Consider the following 23640-nt stretch of genomic DNA (forward strand, 5'->3'; position numbering starts at 1 on the left):
TATGCTGAGAAGAGGCTGTGCAAGTGAGGTTGAGTAATATGAAATTAGTAATGTCCTAATTACAGATGATTGTTTATTAGGAAATTTTTAGAGCATAAAGGCAACTAAGGACTCCTGGTATTGATGACATATACAGTAATTTTGAGGGAAGCCGCCAGGGAGTGTATTGTACCATTGAAGTTAACGATGAGGGCATATTTGGACAGATTCCTTTGGATTAGAGAGTGCTAACATATTACCAATACAGAAAGGTGGTTCTAAGAGGGAACCACAGACAGGTTAGTCTGACTTTAGTGGTAGGGAAAGTCTTAGAAACACTGATTAAGGTGCAATCCAGAGTTATTTAGAAAGGAGTGGCGTTCTGAAGGACAGACACAACAACATATTTTTGTTAAGGGAATCTCAAGTTTAAGTGGCCTAGTAAACTATTTTGCCAGAATTACTCATGGGCTGGATGTTGGGAACAATTTCGACCCTGTTTAATTGGATTTGAGCAAGGCAGTTGACTCAATCGCCCATGAGACGTTATTGTATAATCTGGAACGGGATGGGATTACTGGAAAAAAATCTAAGGGGGTTGCTGCAGGGCAGGAGGCAGAAAGTTGTGATCAATGGCTATTCTTCAACGTTAGGAGTGGGGTTCCTCAAGGATCGGTTCCTGGACCACTGTTCTTTCTGAGTTTGATAAACGACATCGACAAAGGATAGTGCCTGATGGCAAAATTTGCAGACGATGTAAAGATTGGGAGAGACGTGAATGATCAGTGCCAAGCCGCGCTTCTTCAGGATGACTTGAACAGCTTCAAGAATGGTAAGAAAAGTGGGGTTGCTATTATCCTTGGGAAATAACAACCCCGAAATAACTTGGTCGATGAACAGGCGGCGAGGAAATTCCATAATGTCCTATCGATGATTTATTAAACATTATCCTGTACAGCCTAGGTCAGGGAGCCACCCAAACTTTTGTTAATGCAGTGCACATAAATATTTCCATAGTTGTATTAAAAAAAAAAAATCCATAATATATATTTTTTTTCTTTCCCATTTAAGTATTATATTTGAAACGGTGATGTTTAGGGGAGGGACACTGTTGTACATAACCCCGAAGGTTTTTAGATTAGTGACAGCTACTGAATATACAGTACATCCATCCACCAAGTAATTATCTTATTGGACTATCACTCTTTTAAACCCTGCAGCATTGCGTCCTGCTAAATATTTTAATAGTAAACATGCAGGTCGATAGATGGGGCTGCTGTGTTCGTTCGTCTGCTCCGATATTCAGAGTTTAGTGAACTGTAGTAGTAGTGTTTTGCCGGTTTTCCAACCACAGACGCAGTGGGTTGCTCAGGTGCCGCAAATCGACTGAAGATGGGAAGACATACGATTGGTGCGAGGGTTTAAATAACGGAAGGGTTGTTTAGGACGAAACTGCATGCGGTAGAGGGTTGCTTGACGTATGTGATCTATAAGAAATGTAGACGTGCATTGAAATCTCCAGTTTTTAAACAATAACTACGCTTTCTGTAGATACTGTGTTCTAAGGTAGGTTTGATCTATCCACGCTTTTCCTTGAATAGGTGTTAGAGCAAAGAGCAGATGGACGTTGGAAAGGGATAATCTTTTTAGCCAATCACACCTCTAGAAGCGGATTCTTTCCGGCAACAGCGGTTCAGCTCCTGGATCGACCAGGTAAGAATTAATTCTTTTGAAATTAGAGTTGTGTATAAGATTTATAGCATTAAAAATGCACGTGCTTGCCAGTCAGGTGATCACTGTAATGAGATATTGGATGCCAAACCTTTATAGACTGCGCCACATGGTCCCCTTATTGCAATTTCTGTTGACTGTATAATAAACAATTGCATAGAATTAAGGCTCTTGTTGGTCTCTTTGCTGACAAGGTTCTTTGGGGAAAAGTAGGGCTCTACCAATAACGTCTTGTGCTTAAGAGTGGGAGAAATTGTGGATTTAAACATCATTGCCGGAATTGAAATGTCTTAATTTCCTTCTGAGGTGCGGCGCCTGGAATATCACCAGGTTTTCCTTGCCTGCAGTGTCTGTCTGTCCCATATCAGAACATGTTTGTTGACTTCGTGTCTGAATACCCCCGTGTAGGAGAAAGACTGGTTTTCTTATGTCCACCAATACGTTATCTTAATGCATTTTTTGTTTTCTTTTTTCCTGGCAACACAGTTTCTTGGAACAGATCGACCGTACTTGTCACTTGGGAGAGGTCAGTTGGCATGTTGGCTTGACCGAATCATCCCCTTAAAGCCTCTTGAATACGCATTTGCGTTTATTCTTACTCAAGTGTCTTAAAAGATGAATCTTTGAGAGTTCAGTCTGTTCTCGCATGATGTGCAAATAACAAGGATTATTTAATGAATGTTAATCCTTGTTAATTATAGAGAATCCTGCTTATACATAATCCTGAATCGCAATTATATATTTCGTTTTTAAGGATTAAGTAAATCCTTTTCTGTTATATATTCGATTCTGAAATAAATTAATCCTGTTAATTGTATATACGATTTCAAAGGAATACATCCTTGTCAATTATGTGTTCGATTCTGAAGGAAATTAATCCTTGTTAATTATATATCCGATTTTAAAGAAATAAATCCTTTTCAATTATGTATTCGATTCTGAAGGAAATTAATCCTTTAATTTATATCCGATTTTAAAGGAATAAATCCTTGCCAAATATATATTTGAATTTTATCGATGAAACCGAATTCTTGTTCTTGTTTAATCCTTGTTTAATGTATATCTAATTTTTATCCAATCCTTGTTTAATTTATATATAGCCGAATTTTTAAAAAAAATTGTTATATACCCTATTTTAAAGGAATAAATCCTTGTCAATTATGTATTCGATTTCCAAGTAAATTAATCCTTGTTTAATTTATATATACTCGACGTTAAAGGAATGAATCCTTGCCAATTATGTATTTGATTTTTATGGATGAAATTATTCCTTTATTTTTTTTTACGATTATTAATCCTTGTCAATTAATATCGATTATTAAGGATGAAACCAAGCTTTGTTTTTTTGTATATTCAATATCGAAGGAGTGAATTAATCCTCGTTAATTGTAACCGATTTTAAGGATTAAATTGCGTTATTTTAATTAAATAATTCTTTTATATTTTTTTTTTTTTTTTGCACAGGACGTAACCACTGTCCTTTCCTTTATTTTTAATAGGAACATTATATTCGAATTACGTGATTTCGTTTTGCAGTGCACGTTTCAGAAGTGCACCCATGACATTGAATAATTTTATGCATTTAAAAATTACAATCAAATTTTGAACTAACACTTCGAGGATAAAGTTCCCTGTTTCTTCCCAGAATGACAAAAAGAACAGAAAGAAAGACACTTAAGAAAGGATGACTCACTTCTTATGTTGATTTTAGTTTCAGCTAAAGAGAAAGTTGTTTGAGCAGCAGTTTTTCTTATAATACAATGTACTGTACTATAGTATTATGGCTGTTTTACTCTGGCTCCATCTATCGGCTAAAAAAAAAAACTCTTTTTTTCTTTCATTCAGTTATTTTTGTGAATTATTGGCGCGACTGTTTCAGATATTAACCAAATCGGTTATAATAAAAATTTAATTAAAATTAAATAAATTACGTATTCGTTTATTCACTACTTATTTTTTCAATAAAAGCCAACAATAATTTTTAAATAAATTTGCATTTATTTAATATTAGTTAAGAATTTGGGGAACCAAAGTCTGCTTTCCTCTCCTTAAACATGTCTTCTTCGATCAATAGTTTGTACGAAGAAGTAATTCTGTTTTGTTCTTTTCGTACCAAACGATTAATTGGGTTTCTCTTCTTTTCGTACCAAACGATTAATTGGGTTTCTCTTATTTTCGTACCAAACGATTAATTGGGTTTCTCTTCTTTTCGTACCAAACGATTGGGTTACTCTTCTTTTCGTACCAAACGATCGGGTTACTCTTCTTTTCGTACCAAACGATCGGGTTACTCTTCTTTTCGTACCAAACGATTGGGTTTCTATTCTTTTTGTACCAAACGATTAATTGTGTTTCTCTTCTTTTCGTACCAAACGATTACTGTATATATTTTTCTTATTACGTCTTGTTCATTTGGCTAGTTTTCCGTGTTTAAGAAAATTTCACGAGAGCAGAAGATATTGTTACCGCGGAAATCATCCGTCGTTCACCTAATTAAAATTTCTCCTCGAATTCGATTTCCAGATGGCTGTGGTTAAGCCTAATTGTAAGGAGGCAGTGTTTATGGATATGTTGCAAAGTTAAGCCTTTAATTCCTGGACTACATAGCCCTGAAACATCCCACTCCACGGTTAACAGAACACGTCAGGTTATCCACCTTCCAAAGAAAAACCTGTCTTATGTCGACTTTCTCCCCCCCCCCGCCATCTCTTCAAAAGCGACCACCCCTTACCTGTCGTTAGTGGAAACGTCCCAGGGGCACTCAGGTATAGAAACGGGAGACTAGCCGCTGCGTTGCCGGTTCGTCCCTCGCCACCTGGGAAAGATAATCACTCCCCCCAGCGGTCTTCTGCGAAACTACAGTCATTCTTGAGTTTTTCTTGTGTGGTGTGCAGCACCCTCCGAAGTGTACACAATTCATGTGACTGCCGGAATGTGTCCCTGTGTGTCCCGTACCAAGCGTCCTGTTACTGGCTGTGCTCCGTGCGCGTCGCCGTAGGCTAATTATCGGCACGCCCGTATGCAGGATATCCACCATTGGAAGGCTGTCAGCAGACGTAAAATTTTGGTTTACTCAGCTTCGGAAACACGTGCGTTTGTATTAGATGGACGCCGAAATTGAACGATAGTCCCACCTGCACACACAAATACGTGATGTATGTAGATTATGTGGAGCGTTCTTTAACCAGGATGGTGGATGACAAATAATGTTTGAGGTGCTGTAGCGTTTACCACACCCAGAGGTACCCGGGTGGTCGCACCAGAGAACTTTCCCCCTTCGTCCACCCTCTCTTCAAGTATTGTCTGACTTTTGTTTATGGGACACCATTGGACTCGTTTAGGTTAAAAAAAAAATTCTGGATGATAGATTTGTATCTCCTGGAATCGCAAACATGGTGATCCGTGAGGAAATTATCCGTGAATGCACGTGCTGTCTTTCGTCCAACTTCCAAACGCGCCAGTAAACAAGTCTACCCCAGTTGTGTACGAAGTTGTACGCAGCCTGGATGTACAACCGTATTTTCTGATGAAATTATGCCACGTAAACTTATAGGTAAGTTTAATTCGATTATGATTTTCTTAATCCAATAATAAACAATGGTTAAGCCTAAAATTTCCCCCTAATTTTTTTTCGTTTGCTATAAATGACACATTATTGAAATCATTCAAACTGAGTGAATTGTTTATTTCAATAATGTGTCATTTATAGTAGACGAAAGAATTCGAAATTTACAGCGCGTGACGTATTAATTCCAATAATGTGTAAATTATAGCAGACGAAATAAATTGAAATCTACAACTCGACTCAGCTGGCACGTGACATTGTAGATTTATATCAGAAGAACGTGCCTCATTTGTTATTCATCTCGTCGATTTTTTTTCGTCTTCTATAAATGACATTATTGAAATAAATAACTCAAAGTGGTTTGAATTGTTTATTTAAATAATGTGTCATTTATAGCAGAAAAAAAAATAATAATCTACAACTTGTCTCAGCTGGCACGTGACGAATCAGTCATCTCGTCCAATGTTTTTCGTCTGCTATAAATGACATTATTGAAATAAACAACTCAAACTGATTTTAATTGTTTATTGCAGACGAAAAAAAAATAATCTACAACTTATCTCAGCTGGCACGTGACGAATCAGTCATCTTGTCCAATGTTTTTCGTCTTCTATATAAATGACATTATTGAAATAAACAACTCAGACTGGTTTGAATTGTTTATTTCAATAATTTGTCATTTATAGCAGACGAAAAAAAAAATGAAATGTACAACTCGTCTCAGCTGTCATGTAACGAATTGTAGATTTTAAACAGATTTCAACCATCTCGTTGAATTTTTTCGTATACTATAAATTACACATTATTGAAATAAACAATTCAAACTGCTCTGAATTGTTTATTTCAATAATGTGTTATTTATAGTAGACGAAAAAAATGAAATTTACAGCACGTGTTTAATTATTTATTCCAATAATGTGTCATTTATAGCAAACGAACTAAATTAAAATCTACAACTCCTCTCAGCTCGCACTTGATGAACTGTAGATATAAATCAGAAGAACGTGCCTCATTTGTTATTCATCTCGTTGAATTTTTTTCGTCTGCTGTAAATGACACATTATTGAAACAAACCATTCAAACTGGGTTGAATTGTTTATTTCAATAATGTGTCACTTATAGCAGACGAAAAATATTGAAATGTACAACTCATCTCAGCTGGCATGTGGCGAATTGTAGATTTTAACCATCTCGTTGAATTTTTTTCGTCTGCTATAAGTGACACATTATTGAAATAAACAATTCAAACTGTTCTGAATTGTTTATTTCAATAATGTGTAATTTCTAGCAGACGAAAAAAATTGAAATCTAGAGCGTGTGACGTATTGTTAATTCTAATAATGTGTCATTTATAGCAGACGAAATAAATTGAAATCTACAACTGGTCTCAGCCGGCACGTGACGAATTGTAGATTTCAATCAGAAGAACGTGCCTCATTTGTTATTCATCTCTGACGTCATATGACGTGCTCGTGGTTCGTTTTATTGTTTAAAAGCGCATTTTTTGCCCTATTTTTTTGGTAAATAGACATTTTCCATTTATCATTAAAATTATGCTTGAATATCGGTTTTACTTTGGTAATTATATTGCTTTCAGTAAGATTAAGTTTGTTTTTCTGATTTTAAGAAATGCATTAAATTTCTGACAGCGTTGTGATAAATTATTTTTTCTTTCTCTCTTTTATCTTATGAAAACAGAATTTAATGAAACATGAGTGATCGTGCCAAAGCAATTACCAAAATATGTTTTTTTTTGTTTAAAATATCTGCTCTTTGCGAGTGGTTTCTGCAGTTATTTTCCTGATTAGATTTGATTGATATAAAATGCGGGGCCCGAGGGTTAATTCCAAAATGCTTAGACAACAGCCATAGATGTCTAAGACCTAATAGGTTTTTAACCAGTTCGATTGTGTACTGCAGAGGTTATACATTACGTTGCCAATCTGGAACTGGGTCGTGCATACAGATGACTTATTTAACAACCGGTTGCGATATTGGCAGCATCTAATTGAAGTGATGACCAACTCGTTTTCGATAAAGGTTTGGCAGGCTTCGGGTTATCAGATTTATTTATTATTATTATTTTTTTTTTTCATTTTGAAGATCGTTCCGATACATTTAACCAAACTGTCCAAAGTTTTAGTTATTAAAAATGGCCGCCAGATGGCGAAACAGGTAGCCGATGATAGTGTGGATATCGCTTCTCCTGAGGGAATAAATTATAAATCACATAATAAATGAATTCTTCGGTTTATTGGTTATTGTTTTCTTGGTTGTTCGAGGGACTTGCAGGGGTGCTTTTGCACGCACCCAAAACAGTATTGAGAAGGAAGCCATCAGTGCACCACTCATCCGATGTCATTTTGGAAGCCAATGTCATCCGACCACGACTAATGGAAAGACGTGCAAGTCATTATTACCCCATTAAACCTTCCGGGCCACTTCTCTTGATGTATGGGACATCTTTAGTGAGCCGCGTGACTGGCGCATAGGTTTGTAATGGGTGGATAGACCCAAGTTTGCTAATCTACGCAGTTCAGCGCGTGATCGCTGTTTGCCAAATGTGTTCTGCTTCGTTTTCATTTGTTAGCATTAATGGTTGGTTTCTGTGGGCCGTCGTCATCCCCCACAACCCCCTCTGTTATGCTTAAAAACAAGACTAAACAAATACTTCTTTTTTTTTTTTTTTGAGTGAACAGTGCCGATTTTAAAATGTTAAGCGTAACTCAATACAAAGGAATGTTGATTACACCAGATTTGTGATCAGTAGTTACCTTACGTTTATACCAATGAGGGGGCTGAGTGGAATAAGGGGCTATCCTAACCACGGGTCGATTTTTAGTTATGTACATGCAGAATAAGCATGTAAAATAATTTAATTAATTAATACCCAATACTCACTGTTCCCATCCAACTCTATTTTGAACTTAGCCAGACTCGCTGCCTCTGCCACATTGGGAGATAACTTATTTCAGTTTTCACAAACCCTTATTCCGCCCATGTGTGCAGTTGGTCTTAATTAAAATTCGGTTTCCTAGTTTAGAATCTAAGAAACATTGGGGATCGTATTCAGAATTAGAATTTACATGATTTGAAGGATGCAGAAGACATTTGGGAATGGTGGTTCCCCACCTCAACACTAGGGGACCACTGGTGGCACAAAGTGTGCAAATATATATATATATATATTTCTCCTTTTAGGATTTTATTAGCATTTAAGTGTAATGTATCTGTCCTACCGATAATCCCTGCCACTCCCTTAAACACGCCTCTAAGGAGTGGATGCCCACTCAAGCTTTATTTACGAATCTGAAAATTTTTAGGCTTAACTCTTTGGAGGTCAAAGCTATCAAATTTTTCCACTTCATCCGTAAGACCCTTGGAAAACAGATTTGTTTTCGCATAATCTTTCATTGACGGGTGTAAGGTCATCATAAACGCTGGAGGAGAGATTGCTGAATGGGCGGGGTGCCTCAAAGTCGGCAACTCCCAGCGGACCAATACCAGAGTTATGATATTAAGAAGCTATCATTTTGAACTCTGCTCTTATGCACTTATGGTGGGGGGGGGGATAAGGGACTGTTGTTTACTATGCGGATGACTTTATTACCTGAAGGGACCCCCCTATCTTAACAGGATGCTTACCCAAGTGTCCTAATGCGTGTTTTTTTATTTTATGAACGCATTCTCCGTAATTTTTATTGGGTGTTAAGAAAATTGCACCAACGAGGAAGCGATTGTCCTCTTTATCTTTAAGAAAATAAATTTAACTTTTCTCTCACCTGTCTGGGGTTGTTTACCAGACCGTGGAAGTTCTTAAGAATTTTTTTTTTTAGAATTCAAGGAACCGTACAGTACTGTATATAGAAAGAAATTTTTTTTAGGAAATTCCAGACATTTTATATTTTCAAAAAAAAAGCGAGTCATTTATTTTCTCATGTTTCTAGAGGGCGCTGCGGTTGGGCACGTGCTGTTAGCAAAATGAACGGGTGATTATCACGATAATGAATTAATTAGCGCCTTTTTAATTACTCCATTAATCAGACGTTATTCCTCTTTTCGGGTTCAGATCCGGGACTTATTTTACCCTGCGGACTATTTAATTATTTTGACTGCCATAATAATTTTTTATTTTTTTTTCCCAGGTGAGAACTGGTTTAACACGAGCGCCATCTGTCGGAAAAAAAAATCTTGCTGCACGTGCACACACCAAATGCGCGTTTCTTTTGCTTATTAGTAGCTGGCAGTAATTAAACATTGAGTTATTCTTCGGGGAGGACCTCACTTGGTGGTCTTCCTTCTTGGAAAACATCTAGATTAATTGTGCTCTCATCCAGAGAGTTTTCTTACGTGGAGAGAAGCGTTTAAGGTCCCCTACCCATCTGTTTCCTTTAGCATATTACGAACCATCCTCCTCTCTTCTCTCTCTCTGCAGGTTATTGAAATTTTCTTCCGAGAGAGTTAATTTGTGGAGTGGTTGATCAAGCTTGAACAGCCACTGTGGTTTTAAATTCAGTAATTGGCGAATTAAATTATATTTATTTTGTTTTATGGTTAGATTCAAAGAAGGTAGGCATGCAGAGGGATGGAAGGGGGTCATTGCCCTGAAAAACTGCCGATTTTTCGAAATGTTCTACCTACAGCCATCTCTGGTTGTATTCAGTACAAAGAAACAGGAACGTTGTAGCGGAGAACGTAATATACGGGAAAATAGATACAACCCCTGAGGGGGGAGAGAAGGGATCACTGTCCTGAAATACTATGGGAGTAACTTATAAGTAAATAATATTGCACAATATTTTTAAAGGTCAGATCATAGTTAGTTTCAGTACGTCCGTCCGCATGTAATAATCACTGTAAACACAATTTCACGAAATTTTGAGTGGGATATCACTGGTTTAAGTGAACCATGATCATGATTACTCAATTGGGACACCAACAGACAACATATATGCTACTATAACGCCCTCTACATCATAAGAATAGTCGATATTTTACCTATATGATTATCGTCGTATTTCTCAATTCCATCTGAGCATGCGCGAACTGTAGTCTAGTGACTTATTTGCAGTTTTCATTGAGGATTTTAACACATCGTAAATAATTATCGTAACCAGGTCTAGACAGCTGCACCACACAACTGACCCCTCCTCCTTGGGGATGAGAGTGCGGAGATGGGGAGACAAATATAATAGCAGAGGGCGTGTTACCGTCAATGGAACCCTAAGAGGAGGCCCTCGGAGTATGAATGCCCATTTATCGCTGTCGAGTGAGTATTTGTGGGTCAGTTTGGTTTTACTTTCACCCAAAGGTGATGTAAACACATCGTGGGTCTGGAATGGAATGCGCAGAGTTGTATGAAAATTTGAGCATGCAGTTTAAAGATAAACTGCCTGTTCAAAAGTTTAGCAACCAGTATTTTTCTTAGAATCTTTTGGGAGACATCGGGATATGATTTATGAGGCAATTAAGTTGCAAGGTCCTTCTTTGAATTATTGCCAATCCTTCTGTCACGTTTCTAACAATAAACTGGCCCCGCATTCTTCTGCTCTCCTCCTCCAAAGGGGAAAAAAAAAAAAAAAAACTGGTTGTGGGGACGAGTAATACGAACCCACATGGGTTTGGGGTGACACACAAAGAACACTGAAAGACATGGAGAGAGAGAGAGAGATTACTCTTCCCTTTCTTTAATTATACCAAGAGAAATGATAAATCTTCAACGACCGGAAGTAGAGGGCGGGGTCTGATAATCCGCAGTTCTTTGACAACACATCTGTTGCCATCTGTTTAAATTAACACTGGTTCACCCACTTCACGTGCATTCAGATGCGATAGGCCTAATAAAAAGTTAAGGTTTTACATTTTTCCTCCCATTGACTCAATCCGTCTGTCATTTATCCAATCAAAATCGATGTGACTTTTCAAAAAAGTCTATAAAATAAACAAAGAAAAAGACTTAAAAGGAAAACTTTTATCTCTTCCAATATGGAAGTTGCGTATTATCAGGCTGCAAGTGCAGAAGGAAGTTCTCAAAAATGTGCGCTTGTTGACACAGTTAAAACTTCCTCCCCTTCTTTTCTTTCCCCCCGGCTCTCTTCCATTTCTTGAACGGGGAAAGAGTACACAATAGGTCACGAGTATGCTACGTTTGAGACTGCGTTGGCAAGGGGGCGCACGGCCCAACATTTTTGTTGATAACAGCGATGAAATGGCATCCAGCGACTCGCGGGTTCGATTGTGTAGTTGTGTGTCGACAGTTTAAACGTTTTTCTGTCATCGTCTGCTGGTCGTAAGACTTCCCCGGGAATTGTAGCAAAGAGGTATTGACTCGAAGTCATAAAAGACGCAGAAGTCTAACGATGGTGTTTTTAGTTTGTACGTCTGCTCTGTGCTAACGACAAATAGTCAGAGAAGGTGCTGAAAATATTTGTTTTCCTCCACATCGTAGCAGCAGAATATGTATAAAAAAACGTTTGTTGCAATAAATTTCAATTTAACAATGTTGAACGTGAAGTGTATACAGTATCTCATTTGGTGTCTGAATGGTACAATTTGTCGATTTGCATCGTTCGCTAATTGTTGCTTCTGTAACAAACGACACTTTTTTTTTTTAATCGTCTGCTATTGTTGGCGCAAACAGACTTTTTTGTTTTTTTTTGCATCGTCTGCCATTGTTGGCTCTGAAAAACATTTGTTTCTTGCATCGTCTGCCATTGTTGGCTCTGAAAAAACATTTGTTTCTTGCATCGTCTGCCATTGTTGGCTCTGAAAAAACATTTGTTTCTTGCATCGTCTGCTATTGTTGGCTCTGAAACACTTTTTTTGCATCGTGTGCTATTGTTGGCTCCGAAACAGACTGGTATTTTTCATCGTCTGCTATTGTTGATTCCGAAACAAACACTTTTTTTTTGCATCGTTTGCTATTGTTGACTCCGAAACAGAGTGGTATTTTTCATCGTCTGCTATTGTTGATTCCGAAACAAACAGACTTTTTTGCATCATCTGCTATTGTTTGCTCTAAAACAAATAGACTTTTCTTTTGCATCTTCTGTTATTGTTGGCTCTGAAACAAATACTGTTTTTTTTTTTTTTTTTTTTTTTTGTGCATCTTCTGTTATTGTTGGCTCTGAAAGAGATTTTTTTTTTGCATCGTCTGCTGTTGTTGACTCCGAAACCCTTTTTTTGCATCGTCTGCTGTTGTTGACTCCGAAACACTTTTTTTTGCATCACCTGCTATTGTTGACTCCGAAACATTTTTTTTTGCATCGTCTGCTATTGTTGGCTCCGAAACAGACTGGTATTTTTCATCGTGCGCTATTGTTGGCTCCGAAACAGACTGGTATTTTTCATCGTCTGCTATTGTTGATTCCGAAACAAACACTTTTTTGCATCGTCTGCTATTGTTGGCTCCGAAACACTTTTTTTTGCATCGTGTGCTATTGTTGGCTCCGAAACACTTTTTTTTGCATCGTGTGCTATTGTTGGCTCCGAAACACTTTTTTTTGCATCGTGTGCTATTGTTGGCTCCGAAACAGACTGGTATTTTTCATCGTTTGCTATTGTTGATTCCGAAACAAACACTTTTTTTGCATCGTTTGCTATTGTTGACTCTGAAACAAACAGACTTTTTTTGCATCATCTGCTATTGTTGGCTCTAAAACAAATAGACCGTTTTTTTTGCATCTTCTGTTATTGTTGGCTCTGAAATAAATACTGGTTTTTTTTGCATCGTCTGTTATTGTTGGCTTTGAAACAAAAAATAGACTGGTTTTTTTGCATCGTCTGATATTGTTGGCTCTGAAACAAACGTTTGTTTTTTTGCATCGTCTGCTATTGTTTACTCCGAAACACTTTTTTTTTTTTTTTTTTGCATCATCTGCTAATATCTCTGAAACAGACTAATTTTTGCTTCCGCTATTGTTGGCTTTGAAACAAACAGGCTGTTTTGTCTCTACTTTGTTTATGTATTAATGCACGATAAGTGTCTGAAGGTATATTTCTCCTTTAGGAGGCCCTCAAGGATCCTCATGAGGTCCTATGCTGTTCGAATTTTATAGATGGCGCGATATTAATTGGCTAAACATCCATCTATTGTATTCCATGTTCTAATTACGTTGTATATGATATTTAAATTATTAAATCACAAGTAACTATAGATTTTTAAACTGTTTATCACTTTGGAAAATTTAGCAGAATGGCCTTTAAGAATTAAAAAGAAAAAGAAAGTGAATGGTATTTTGATTTAATTGGGATTATTTGGTGATTATGGACGCACTTTATGTGGCGCCATCTATTGTGTATAACTAATTTTAATGATAAAAATCTGCCGGCCTTGAAAAAAAAAAATCAATTCAAACTGCTCAGTGCTATTCATTTAAATTATATTTACAATACACGATTGTGATGCCATCTGCCGGATCTGTCAAATTATTTATAGGGACCAGAAAAGGGCTTTATTGTTGTCCTTTTGCGCAATCTCTCTGTTCTCACGAGAATACAAAGTTACGCAGCTGTTAAAGTACTCATCACTGTTCTAAGTTTCCTCTGTGGTTCCAGCTACTGTTTTATACGTTCCCCAAGTCTGCTGAGGGGAGAGGGAGGTGGGAGTTCTCGTAACGGGATACGTGCCGCAGAAGGAAGCAACTCCGGCAAGTCGAACAATTTGTATCGTAGCGTCTCTGGAGGGTTGCCAGGGTGCTTAGATGCACGTGAGGGGGACCGTTACTGGGGTAGTGTTTTTTTTGTGGATACGTTTGACTGCGTAAAAGGCGTCTATTTTCTTCTTACTCTGTTCCACTTCTTTCATTTGTCATTCATTCGGTGCTTTATGGAGGTTTCTCGTGCGAACAAGGCTCACCCTTTGCCCCTTATTCAATAGAATCCTCGCTTCTCGAAGTATCAACTCTAGTGAGGTTGCCATAAGAGTTTAAGTTTCATTGTGAGGCGAGGAAGGGGAACAACTTTCCCATTGCGTATAAAAAAAGCAGTTGATTAGGCAGAAACTGAATTTAGAAGTCGTGTAGTGTACAGCAATACTCAGTCCTCTTTTAGCATTAAATTCAGAGATTTTTCAGTCTAAAAATAAGCGAGATAGTCCCTTCCCCCAAGTGCATTTTAATTGTAAACACCATATACATAAAAAGGTTAGTACGGTGATTCTAACTGAGCATTCAAGTGATATTATTGTAGAGTAACCAGCTAAAAATACATCGAATTAACCTTGATTTTTACCTAGTTTTTCATCCCACAAACGGGTTTTTCATCCTGCAAACATCCAAATTAGTTTAGGTCAAACTCAGGGGTGGGGAAATTAAATGAACGTAGAACTCATTACAAATTGAATGGGTCACTTATTTCTTTAAGAAGACTTCTTATGAAATGAATTAGTAGGGGGGTTGTTAATGTGGTTCGCACGGCCTTAAATAGATCAACAACGGAGATGCTACGAATAGATTAGGAGGAGGTGGCTTTCCAACGTGATGGAGGTCAGTGGGTGAGCAGGTAAGACTTGTCATCTGATGAATGATGAGTTTCATTTCGCGCGGTGGGTGGAAGGAGCCCCCCTCTAATGGTATCACTGGGTTTTTCGATCGGCACCAGCTTGTCAACGAAGGCGTGGACTACCCTTGCCGGAAATAGGGCGGACGTGTGGCGGAGCAGGCGAAGGGCAGTCAGGACAACCTTGTGGGAGCTGACCGTGACGAGCTCTCTCACGGCAGGAAGTTGTCCGATGCACTCCTTCCTGTTGTACGCACAGGGTGGCTGACCTTGCACCCAGCGCCCGTTTTCGCGCCGGTCCAAGGGTGAGCAGAAGAGTGGATCCGGAAAAAAAGTTGTCTTTTAACATTGCGGTAATAAGACGTAATCGTAACACGTGACCAATTGTAAATCCCCCCCCTCCAGATGGCGTGTTGTTGCTGGTGCTGATTAGGTGGCTCTGCAGTCAGGGCCGTGCAAAGTTATTTGGGGCACAGATGCAAAAGGGGCATCATTTATTTATGTTGAGACTGATGTTGAGGCCCTGGTTCAGCGCATCCAATGCTCCCCTCCCCCCATTTGCACGGCCCTGGCTGCAGTTTTTATAAAAGTTGTCCTTGTCGTTTTGTATTTATTGTGATATAGGCAGTTGACTTTCCATCCTCTTGTTGAATAATGGCATCTAGCAATTGTTTCCTTCTCTATGTATTAAATTTATAAAATGAACATTCCCGTATTTTCTTTCCACCGTCGATTGAACTGTCGTAGCCCAGTGGTCAGGAGCGACAGTGCATAGCACGCGTTCCTTGAGTGGACCGGGGTTCAAGCCCGTGACTACTAAATACGATAAATATTTGTATTGACGATTTATTGTAAACTCTACTGACTTGGTTGTCGTGCCGGAGTATAAACAGAAAATTTATTTATTTTATTTATTTTATCTCGGTTACCTACTGACCTCGGCTCCTCTAAGCAACAATTAAAAATAGATCCGAAAGGGGCGCGTTCTCTAAGTGAAGAGGGTGGAGTGGGGGAAATGCTCCGCTCTCCACAAGCGCACTTTTAGCGCGAGTAGCGCTTAGTAACGGCCCACATCACTGCGTTCATATCTTCCGACTTATATACGCTCTAAGGAGTGTCGAGGGTATACATAAATCCCCGCCGCATTAAGTTTTTAGTAGTTACGGCCCGAACTTGCTGACTGTGCACCACCCTCGAGCACTTACCCTCGACACCAATGTTATCAGTTGTGATACTGAACGCTGTACGCGATTTAGGCAACCCCAGGATGTCTAAATCACGTAGACCTACTTGCACGCGTTAACTCACTGTGGGAGGGGGAGGAGACACGACGGGGGGTTGGTCCCCCCATTTTAAATGGGTTATTTGCATGCGAACGTTTCTCATTTATGGAAGATTCGCAAATAGATCTGCAGACGTGTGTCGGTTGAGTTCTTATCTTTCAGATATTACAACCACGTTCCCTAGTCTCTGGAGAGTGTCAGAACAACCCCTCTTATCCCCCCCTTTCCCCTCTGTACGTAATGGGATTGCTCTTCATCTTCCTCTATCGCCACTTACCGACCGTTCACAATGAGCAATTATACGGAGCACCAAACGACCGAATTTGAACACTTAAGCACATCTCTTCGTAGATTGGGTTCCGTGACATAACTAGGTCTACTCCCCCCCCCCCTAGTTCAGTGTGACGTCATATTTTCTGAAGCATCGACAGATAGTGCGGTTAGGCCAATGTGCGTGGAAAGTAACTTGATATCAAATTGGTATCGAGTTATTCAACCGGACTTGGATTTCACGCCTTCTGGTATCTCTAGCACTTCAACTTAAAGATATTCAGCTGAAGATTGGTTGAGGCTATTTGATATGTCGCTAAATTACGTCACACTACCCTTCCCCGAAAAGTATATGCACACTTTCCACGAAATGACCCAATACTTTTGGTAAGGTAGTGGCCGACCGGGCTAGCCGAGTGGGTAAAGTACCTGCCCGGCAACCCAAAGGTCGCGGGTTCGATTCCCGCCTCGGGCTTGGATCAAAGTACTGCAAGAAAAACCTTGGGAGGTGCAATATGGCCACAGAAGCCGATGCGCCAATAACTACCAAATGAAAAAAAAAAAAAAAAAAAAAGACCCAATACTTTTGGTAAGGTAGTGTATTTTTAAAAGAGCTTTCTTCAGTTTTTATGTGATTTTTAACTTAGGCCGTCTACACGACTGCAGACGATTACCACTCCGTCCCAACAATAGCGTCTTTTGGTAACAGCCAGAGGCATCGACTAATTCATTCTCGGTTGACGTAACAATTAAATTTTGCCCGCAGTAATGGACCTGATTGGAACAATGTCGTCTGGCTTTAAATTCTCTTTGTGTATGTTCACAAGTTAACCCTTTTGTGTGTGTATCCTAGTGACCAGATGTCCCCCAGATGGCAGTATGTGCTCTTGACAATGGTATTAGGTCATTAGTAACCTGGTCCTGTATGTAGCTTGGTTAACTGAATAGATAATGAGACATTTTTAGGCTTAGCAGACAGAAGGACGCCTGTTCGGGTCATCTGTCTGATGCTCTCTTTAAACCATTGTATTGTAGTGGCCACGTTGTTGTTTGGCCCCACCGCATCGATAAAACCTAGGTTCAAACCCCGTCTCGATGTGGTTCAGATGGTCCTGGAGAGGGGAGCTTTTTTCTCTTTCAGAAATATTTTTCATCCTTTAAACAACCGTAAAATACAGTGGCTGCGCATGCGCATGGTTGCAAAGATTGGAAATTCGCATGTAGCTGTTCTGCTGCTAACCCTGACTTTGTGCTTAACTTGACCTTTTCAAGTGTTTCTATCTGTTCTGTCCTTGGACGCTGCCATTTTCAAAATATTTTTGAACTTCTCAAAAAGGATCGTATTTCTGCTTGTCGACTGACCACTTGCGTTAAAAAAAAAAAAAAAAAAAAAAAAAACGGATAAAATTAGTATAGTGTTAAACATGGCAGACGAACTTGGAATCATCGTTTTCACTTGACAGTGGCGAATATTGTTCAAATGTGACAATTCATAGATGAATTACGTTCATCTTGAAATTAACATGTACGCGATTGTTAAAAATAGAAAGAAAAACATGTTTATTGGTAATGTTAATTGGCAGACGAAATGTTGATTATTGCTATAACGTGACACTGATGTTGAATATTTTTGAAATGTGACAATTCATAGATGAATTGCGTTCATCTTAAAAATAACATGCATGCGCTAGTTAAAAAAAAAAAAAAAAAAAGGAAGAAAAATTCGTTTCATGGTAATGTTAATTGGCAGACGAATTGATAATTATCGTTTTCATGTGACACTGATGTTAAACATTGAAATGTGGCAATTCATACATAAATTGCGTTCACTTGAAATTAACATGCACGCGATTGTTAAAAAAAATAAGAAAAACGCGTTTCATGGTAATGTTAATTGGCAGACGAACCGATGTTTATTATTTTAATGTGACACTTATGTTAAAATGTGGCAATTCGTAGATGAATTACATCCATCTTGAAATTAACATGTATGTGATTGTTAAAAAAAAAGGAAGAAAAACGTGTTTCGTGGTAATAATAATTGGCAGACGAATTTACGTTTATTGTCTTAATGTGACACTTATGTTCAATATTGTTGAAATGTGGCAATTCGTAGATGAATTACGTTCATCTTGAAAATAACATGCACGAGATTGTTAAAAAAAAAGAAAAACGCATTTCATGATAATGTTAATTGGCAGACGAACTGACGATTATCATTATAACATGACACTGACGTTGAATATTGTTGAAATGTGACGTGACAATTCATAGATGAAGTACGTTCATCTTAAAAATAATACGCACGCGCTTGTTAAAAAAAAAAAAAAAAATGGAAGGAAAACTCATTTCATGGTAATATTAATTGGCAGACGAACTGATGATTATCATTTTCATGTGACACTGATGTTAAACATTGTTGAAATGTGACAATTTATACATGTGTCTCGTTCATCTCGAAATTAACGTGCACGGGATTGTTAAAAAAAGGGAAGAAAAACGAGTTTCATGGTAATGTTAATTGGCAAACGAACTGACGTTTATTGTTTAAATGTGACACTTATGTTGAATATTATTGAAATGTGGCAATTCATAGATGAATTACGTTCATTTTGAAATTAATATGCACGCGCTTGTTAAAAAAAAAGGAAAAAATACTCATTTCATGGTAACGTTAATTGGCAGACGAACTGATAATTATTGTTGTCATGTGACACTGATGTTAAACATTGTTGAAATGTGGCAATTCATAAATGAATTATATTCAACTTGATGACTAGTTAATATTAACTTGATTACGATCAGCTTTATATTAATTAGCAGACGAGTATGGTTATCACCTGATCTTGCCGTTGAGTATTGTTGAAATGTGACAATTCAATTTCATCTTGAAATTAATCTGCACGCCATTGTTAAAAAAACAGAACTTTTATGGAAAAATTCTCAACAAAAACTTTTCCTAGATGGCGTTCGCTTCGGGAACGCAGGTGACGCTCTTTTGGAACTATTTTATGCTTGTTTTTTGTAGTATGAACGATCCGTTTTATAGAGTAAAAAGCGCGCTTGCCTAGGAGGCCATGTGCAACGACACTACATCATTTTAACAACTCAAAAAAAAAAAAAAAACTTATTTTTTCTATCCTTCCATTCTTTCCGTTTTTTTAAGTGGTTATTTCGGATTTCTCAGTGATTAATGGGGTATCTAGAAGGGGCTGCCACAAGTCGCGTGTTACACAGGTGCTACTGGGGCCGGAAGTCTGGCCTGAATGTAAGAACAGATAGAGAGGGACGCCTATCGATCTCCCTTGGGGATTTTTCTTGTCGTTCTGCTGGAGCGGCCGACATTCTGAAACATACGTAACAGGACTTTGATAGCCTTCACGATCGTTTGGCTAATGTTGCATAAAGCGTTTCCTGTCCACCCTTACGTCCGTATCTGTGCGCCAGATATCGGATAGGACCCGGAGATTGCTTGATCACGTCCTGAATCTTGTTCGGGCATTTCTTTTTTTTCATCGTAAAGAGTTTTTAAGTTTACTTCCTCCATTTTGAAAAAAGGGAGGAATGATAGAAAAGAACCTAATATTTTGACGAACTACTGTATGTAAGGTTCTTGCGCTGTCTAAAAACGTTCATTTGTTTTCGAAAATGCAAAAGCACATCGCTATGGGAACATTTTTAGCGTAAAATCGAACCACATAGGGCCTCAAGTAGGGGGAAACTACCATACCCCTTAAGAAATACGACACTAATTTGCTAATGGTAGAATCAACAGAGGAGGTTTCCAGTGAACGTGGATATAATGTAATTGTTTCCCCCCTACCCTCATTGACACTTCGCTGTCAGATCTCTCCCAGAATTCATTTCTCCCACCGATCTCTGTCTAAGATGTACCATAAGGGGGAGGAGGAGGTTGTCATTTAGGAAACGACCGAGTAGGCCTTTCTGGGGAGATCTTCGTATTATTTGTGGAGTAGATTTGAAAGCTTTTTCCACCCCTCAAGTGTGATGAATGGGGACGGTTTTCGTATCAGCAGATTGGACCCATTCCCCTCCCCCAAATTCATCCCCTTTTCAAGTCCTTAATAAATAACCAATCGTTTTGGTTAGGTTGGAGGGTAACCTTGTTTTTTTTCCTGATTAATACAATGATTGATGGCGTCTTTTGTGTCTGTTGGAGTTTACTACCGCCGCTAGAGGGGGCTTTATCATTCCGATAACCTCTCAGATTAGACCTGTTGTGATTAAAGTCATCCATAGTAATTGGCATAATATGTTACCTGGAGCCATTGAAAGATGGCCTTTTGTATCGTCTGGATATTGTGTTTAGAGGTCAGCCATGACGAATTGTAGCCTCCAACCAGTGTATTGTAATGTAGTTATTGATTACCTTAATCTCCACAAACTTCCGAGTATGTCGCTTGCTTTTTTTTTTTTTTTTTTTTTTTAAGTATTTAACACCAGATGTCACTAGAGTAATCGCCATACACGTAATCATTCTTATTGCAATGTTAGGAATATTTCGGTTGGATTTGGGTTCGAGAGTGTAAAGATGACTTTTCTCTGAAAGTGTGGGGTTTCGACGTTTGTACTTTGGCTCCTTTTTATGGAGGTGCAGATATCAACAGAGAGATGGTTGCTAGTTGATTGTGGGCATTTGGTTATCAGCAAAAACAAACAAATAAAAAAAATGGCCGCCGACACGGTCATATTTTATCTGCTCAACTTGTGCTGTCGTCTTCTGCTCTAGGCCATTGCCATCGCTTGTGCCCCCTTTTGGTGTAATACGCGCCCAACTTGTTTGACAACATCAAAGATGTTCTCTCTGCACGAGTTGTCATTTGAAGTGGCGAAGGGGGGTTACATCTTGTTTTTTTTTTTTTTTTTAATATCCAAGTACCGCCATGCTTCTTAAGAATTAAAAGATCCACTGGAAAGAATAGTGAGGAATTTCGAAAGAACGTTGTCTACTTTCTTTCTTTCTTGTGGGAGGAATTTTGCAATTTCTCAAAAATGTCGTCTGCTTTCTTTCTTGTGTGAGAAATTTTGCAAAAATGTCGTCTGCTTTCTTTCTTGTGCGAGAAATTTTGCAAAAAATGTCGTCTGCTTTCTTTCTTGTGTTTGAGAAATTTTGCAAAAATGTCGTCTGCTTTCTTTCTTGTTTGAGCAATTTTGCAAAAATGTCGTCTGCTTTCTTTCTTGTGTGAGCAATTTTGCAAAAATGTCGTCTGCTTTCTTTCTTGTGTGAGAAATTTTGCAAAAAATGTCGTCTGCTTTCTTTCTTGTGTGAGAAATTTTGCAAAAAATGTCGTCTGCTTTCTTTCTTGTGTGAGAAATTTTGCAAAAAATGTCGTCTGCTTTCTTTCTTGTGTGAGAAATTTTGCAAAAATGTCGTCTGCTTTCTTTCTTGTGTGAGAAATTTTGCAAAAATGTCGTCTGCTTTCTTTCTTGTGTGAGAAATTTTGCAAAAATGTCGTCTGCTTTCTTTCTTGTTTGAGAAATTTTGCAAAAATGTCGTCTGCTTTCTTTCTTGTTTGAGCAATTTTGCAAAAATGTCGTCTGCTTTCTTTCTTGTTTGAGCAATTTTGCAAAAATGTCGTCTGCTTTCTTTCTTGTGTGAGCAATTTTGCAAAAATGTCGTCTGCTTTCTTTCTTGTGTGAGCAATTTTGCACTTTTGCAAAAATATCTGCTTTCTTTTGTGTTTGAGGAATTTACAAGTAATATCTACTTTCTTTCTTTAGACATGTCTATTTTCTTGTTTGTGTGTGTGTGTGTGTGTGTGTGTGTGTGTGTGTGGTTAATTTTGAATTTTCTCAAAAATGTCGTCTGCTTTCTTTTTTTGGGTTTGCGGAATTTTGGAATTTCTCAAAAAGTCGTCTGCTTTCTTTCTCGTGTGCGGAATTTTGGAATTTCCCAAAAATGTCTGTTTTTTTTTGTTTTTGGGGGTTTTTACAAGTAATATCTGCTTTCTTTTTTCGGACATGATGTATATTTTCTTGCTTGTATGCTGCTTTTCTTTGTCGTATGCTGAATTTTGGAATTTCTCAAATATGTCGTGTGCGGAATTTTAGAATTTCGCAAAAATGTCTTCTGGTTTCTTTTTTGTGTGCGCGAAATTTTGGAATTTCGTAAAAATGTCTGCTTTCTTTTTTGTGCGTGCGAAATTTCGTAAAAATGTCGTCTGCTCTCTTTTTTTGAGTTTGCGGAATTTTGGAATTTCGTAAAAATGTCGTCTGCTTTCTTTCTTTGTGCGGAATTTTGAAATTTTATAAGAAATGTCGTCTGTCTTTTTTTTCTAGGGTGTAACGCTTTCTTTTCTTTTCACTGTCCTTTCGATTACACCGAAATATGACCGATAGATACCCTTTACCGTACTTTGCTCCGTCATGGGGGATCAAACACTCCCGTGTGTGACAAATTATTAGGTGTTGGGGCTCATAATCGTCCTTCTTTGACAAGGTGGAATGACCTGCATAATGGGCAATGCTTGGCTCATTGCCCGCATGCGTGCCTCTACACCTTGGCCATCCTTTTTGGCCCGGTTCGTTAGCTTTAAACAGATGACACGATACCTTTCACTTGGCACGAAAAACACGTACCCGAACTGAGATTGAGAAAAGCTAACTTTATTTATCCATCTATAACGAACCCACCCAAGATATTGATGAGAGAAGTAGAGGTTGGTAATCTGGCGCAGAATATAAAGATCCCAACAAGTGGCTCCACCTACTGAAAAAACCTTTAATAATGCTGTTTTGTTTTTTTTTTTTTTTCACAAAAATACTTTTACCTCAAACAGTGTTGTCCTAAACCAGTTTTCTGATACCACAGTACACTTCGTTATGCATTACTTGTTTGGAACAGTGCTTCCAACTTGTGCCTCGGCAGTATGGTGTGCCACGAGATTAAGCACTGTCTAGGTTTGTTGCGCATATAGCGTTTTCTTTCAACTCCAAGCTTGACTCGAACGACAACAGATTAGGACTGCCGGCTTAGAGTTCATACTAAGGTAACTAAGGCCATGAGACGTTCGTATATCGTGTTTTTGAATTTACTTTATCGTACCAAAGTTGCCTGTTTTTCAGGATGAAAAACGCTTTGAAAATAGCCATAAATTTTACCTCCGTTTTGACTAGAATCGAACCCGGATCGTACTACAGCGTGACAGTTTGCATTGATATAGGTATTACCTCCGTCGTTTCCTATATTGGTGCAGACTGTGTTGGTGTGCTATAAAAGTCTTATAAACAACGATACACGGCATTGTTGTTTATGTGACGCAAAAGCAGCAGCGCGTAAAATGGTGGATGTCA

At 38.3% G+C, this 23640-nt stretch overlaps 1 protein-coding gene across 2 annotated transcripts in view; it reads left to right on the forward strand.

Annotated features, from left to right (window-relative positions):
- The window catches only part of LOC150084099 (caskin-1-like), a 258960-nt gene that overhangs the window by 133656 nt on the left and 101664 nt on the right, over positions 1 to 23640 (forward strand). For both annotated transcript variants that reach the window (XM_090375893.1, XM_090375894.1), the window contains exon 10: positions 1581 to 1692. In XM_090375893.1, the coding sequence (XP_090232019.1) occupies positions 1581 to 1692 (112 nt within the window). The remainder of the gene's footprint in view (positions 1 to 1580; positions 1693 to 23640) is intronic.

The sequence above is a fragment of the Mastigoproctus giganteus genome, chromosome 6 (assembly GCF_048544385.1).
Source record: "Mastigoproctus giganteus isolate SK-2022 chromosome 6, ASM4854438v1, whole genome shotgun sequence".
Lineage (NCBI taxonomy): Eukaryota > Metazoa > Arthropoda > Arachnida > Uropygi > Thelyphonidae > Mastigoproctus > Mastigoproctus giganteus.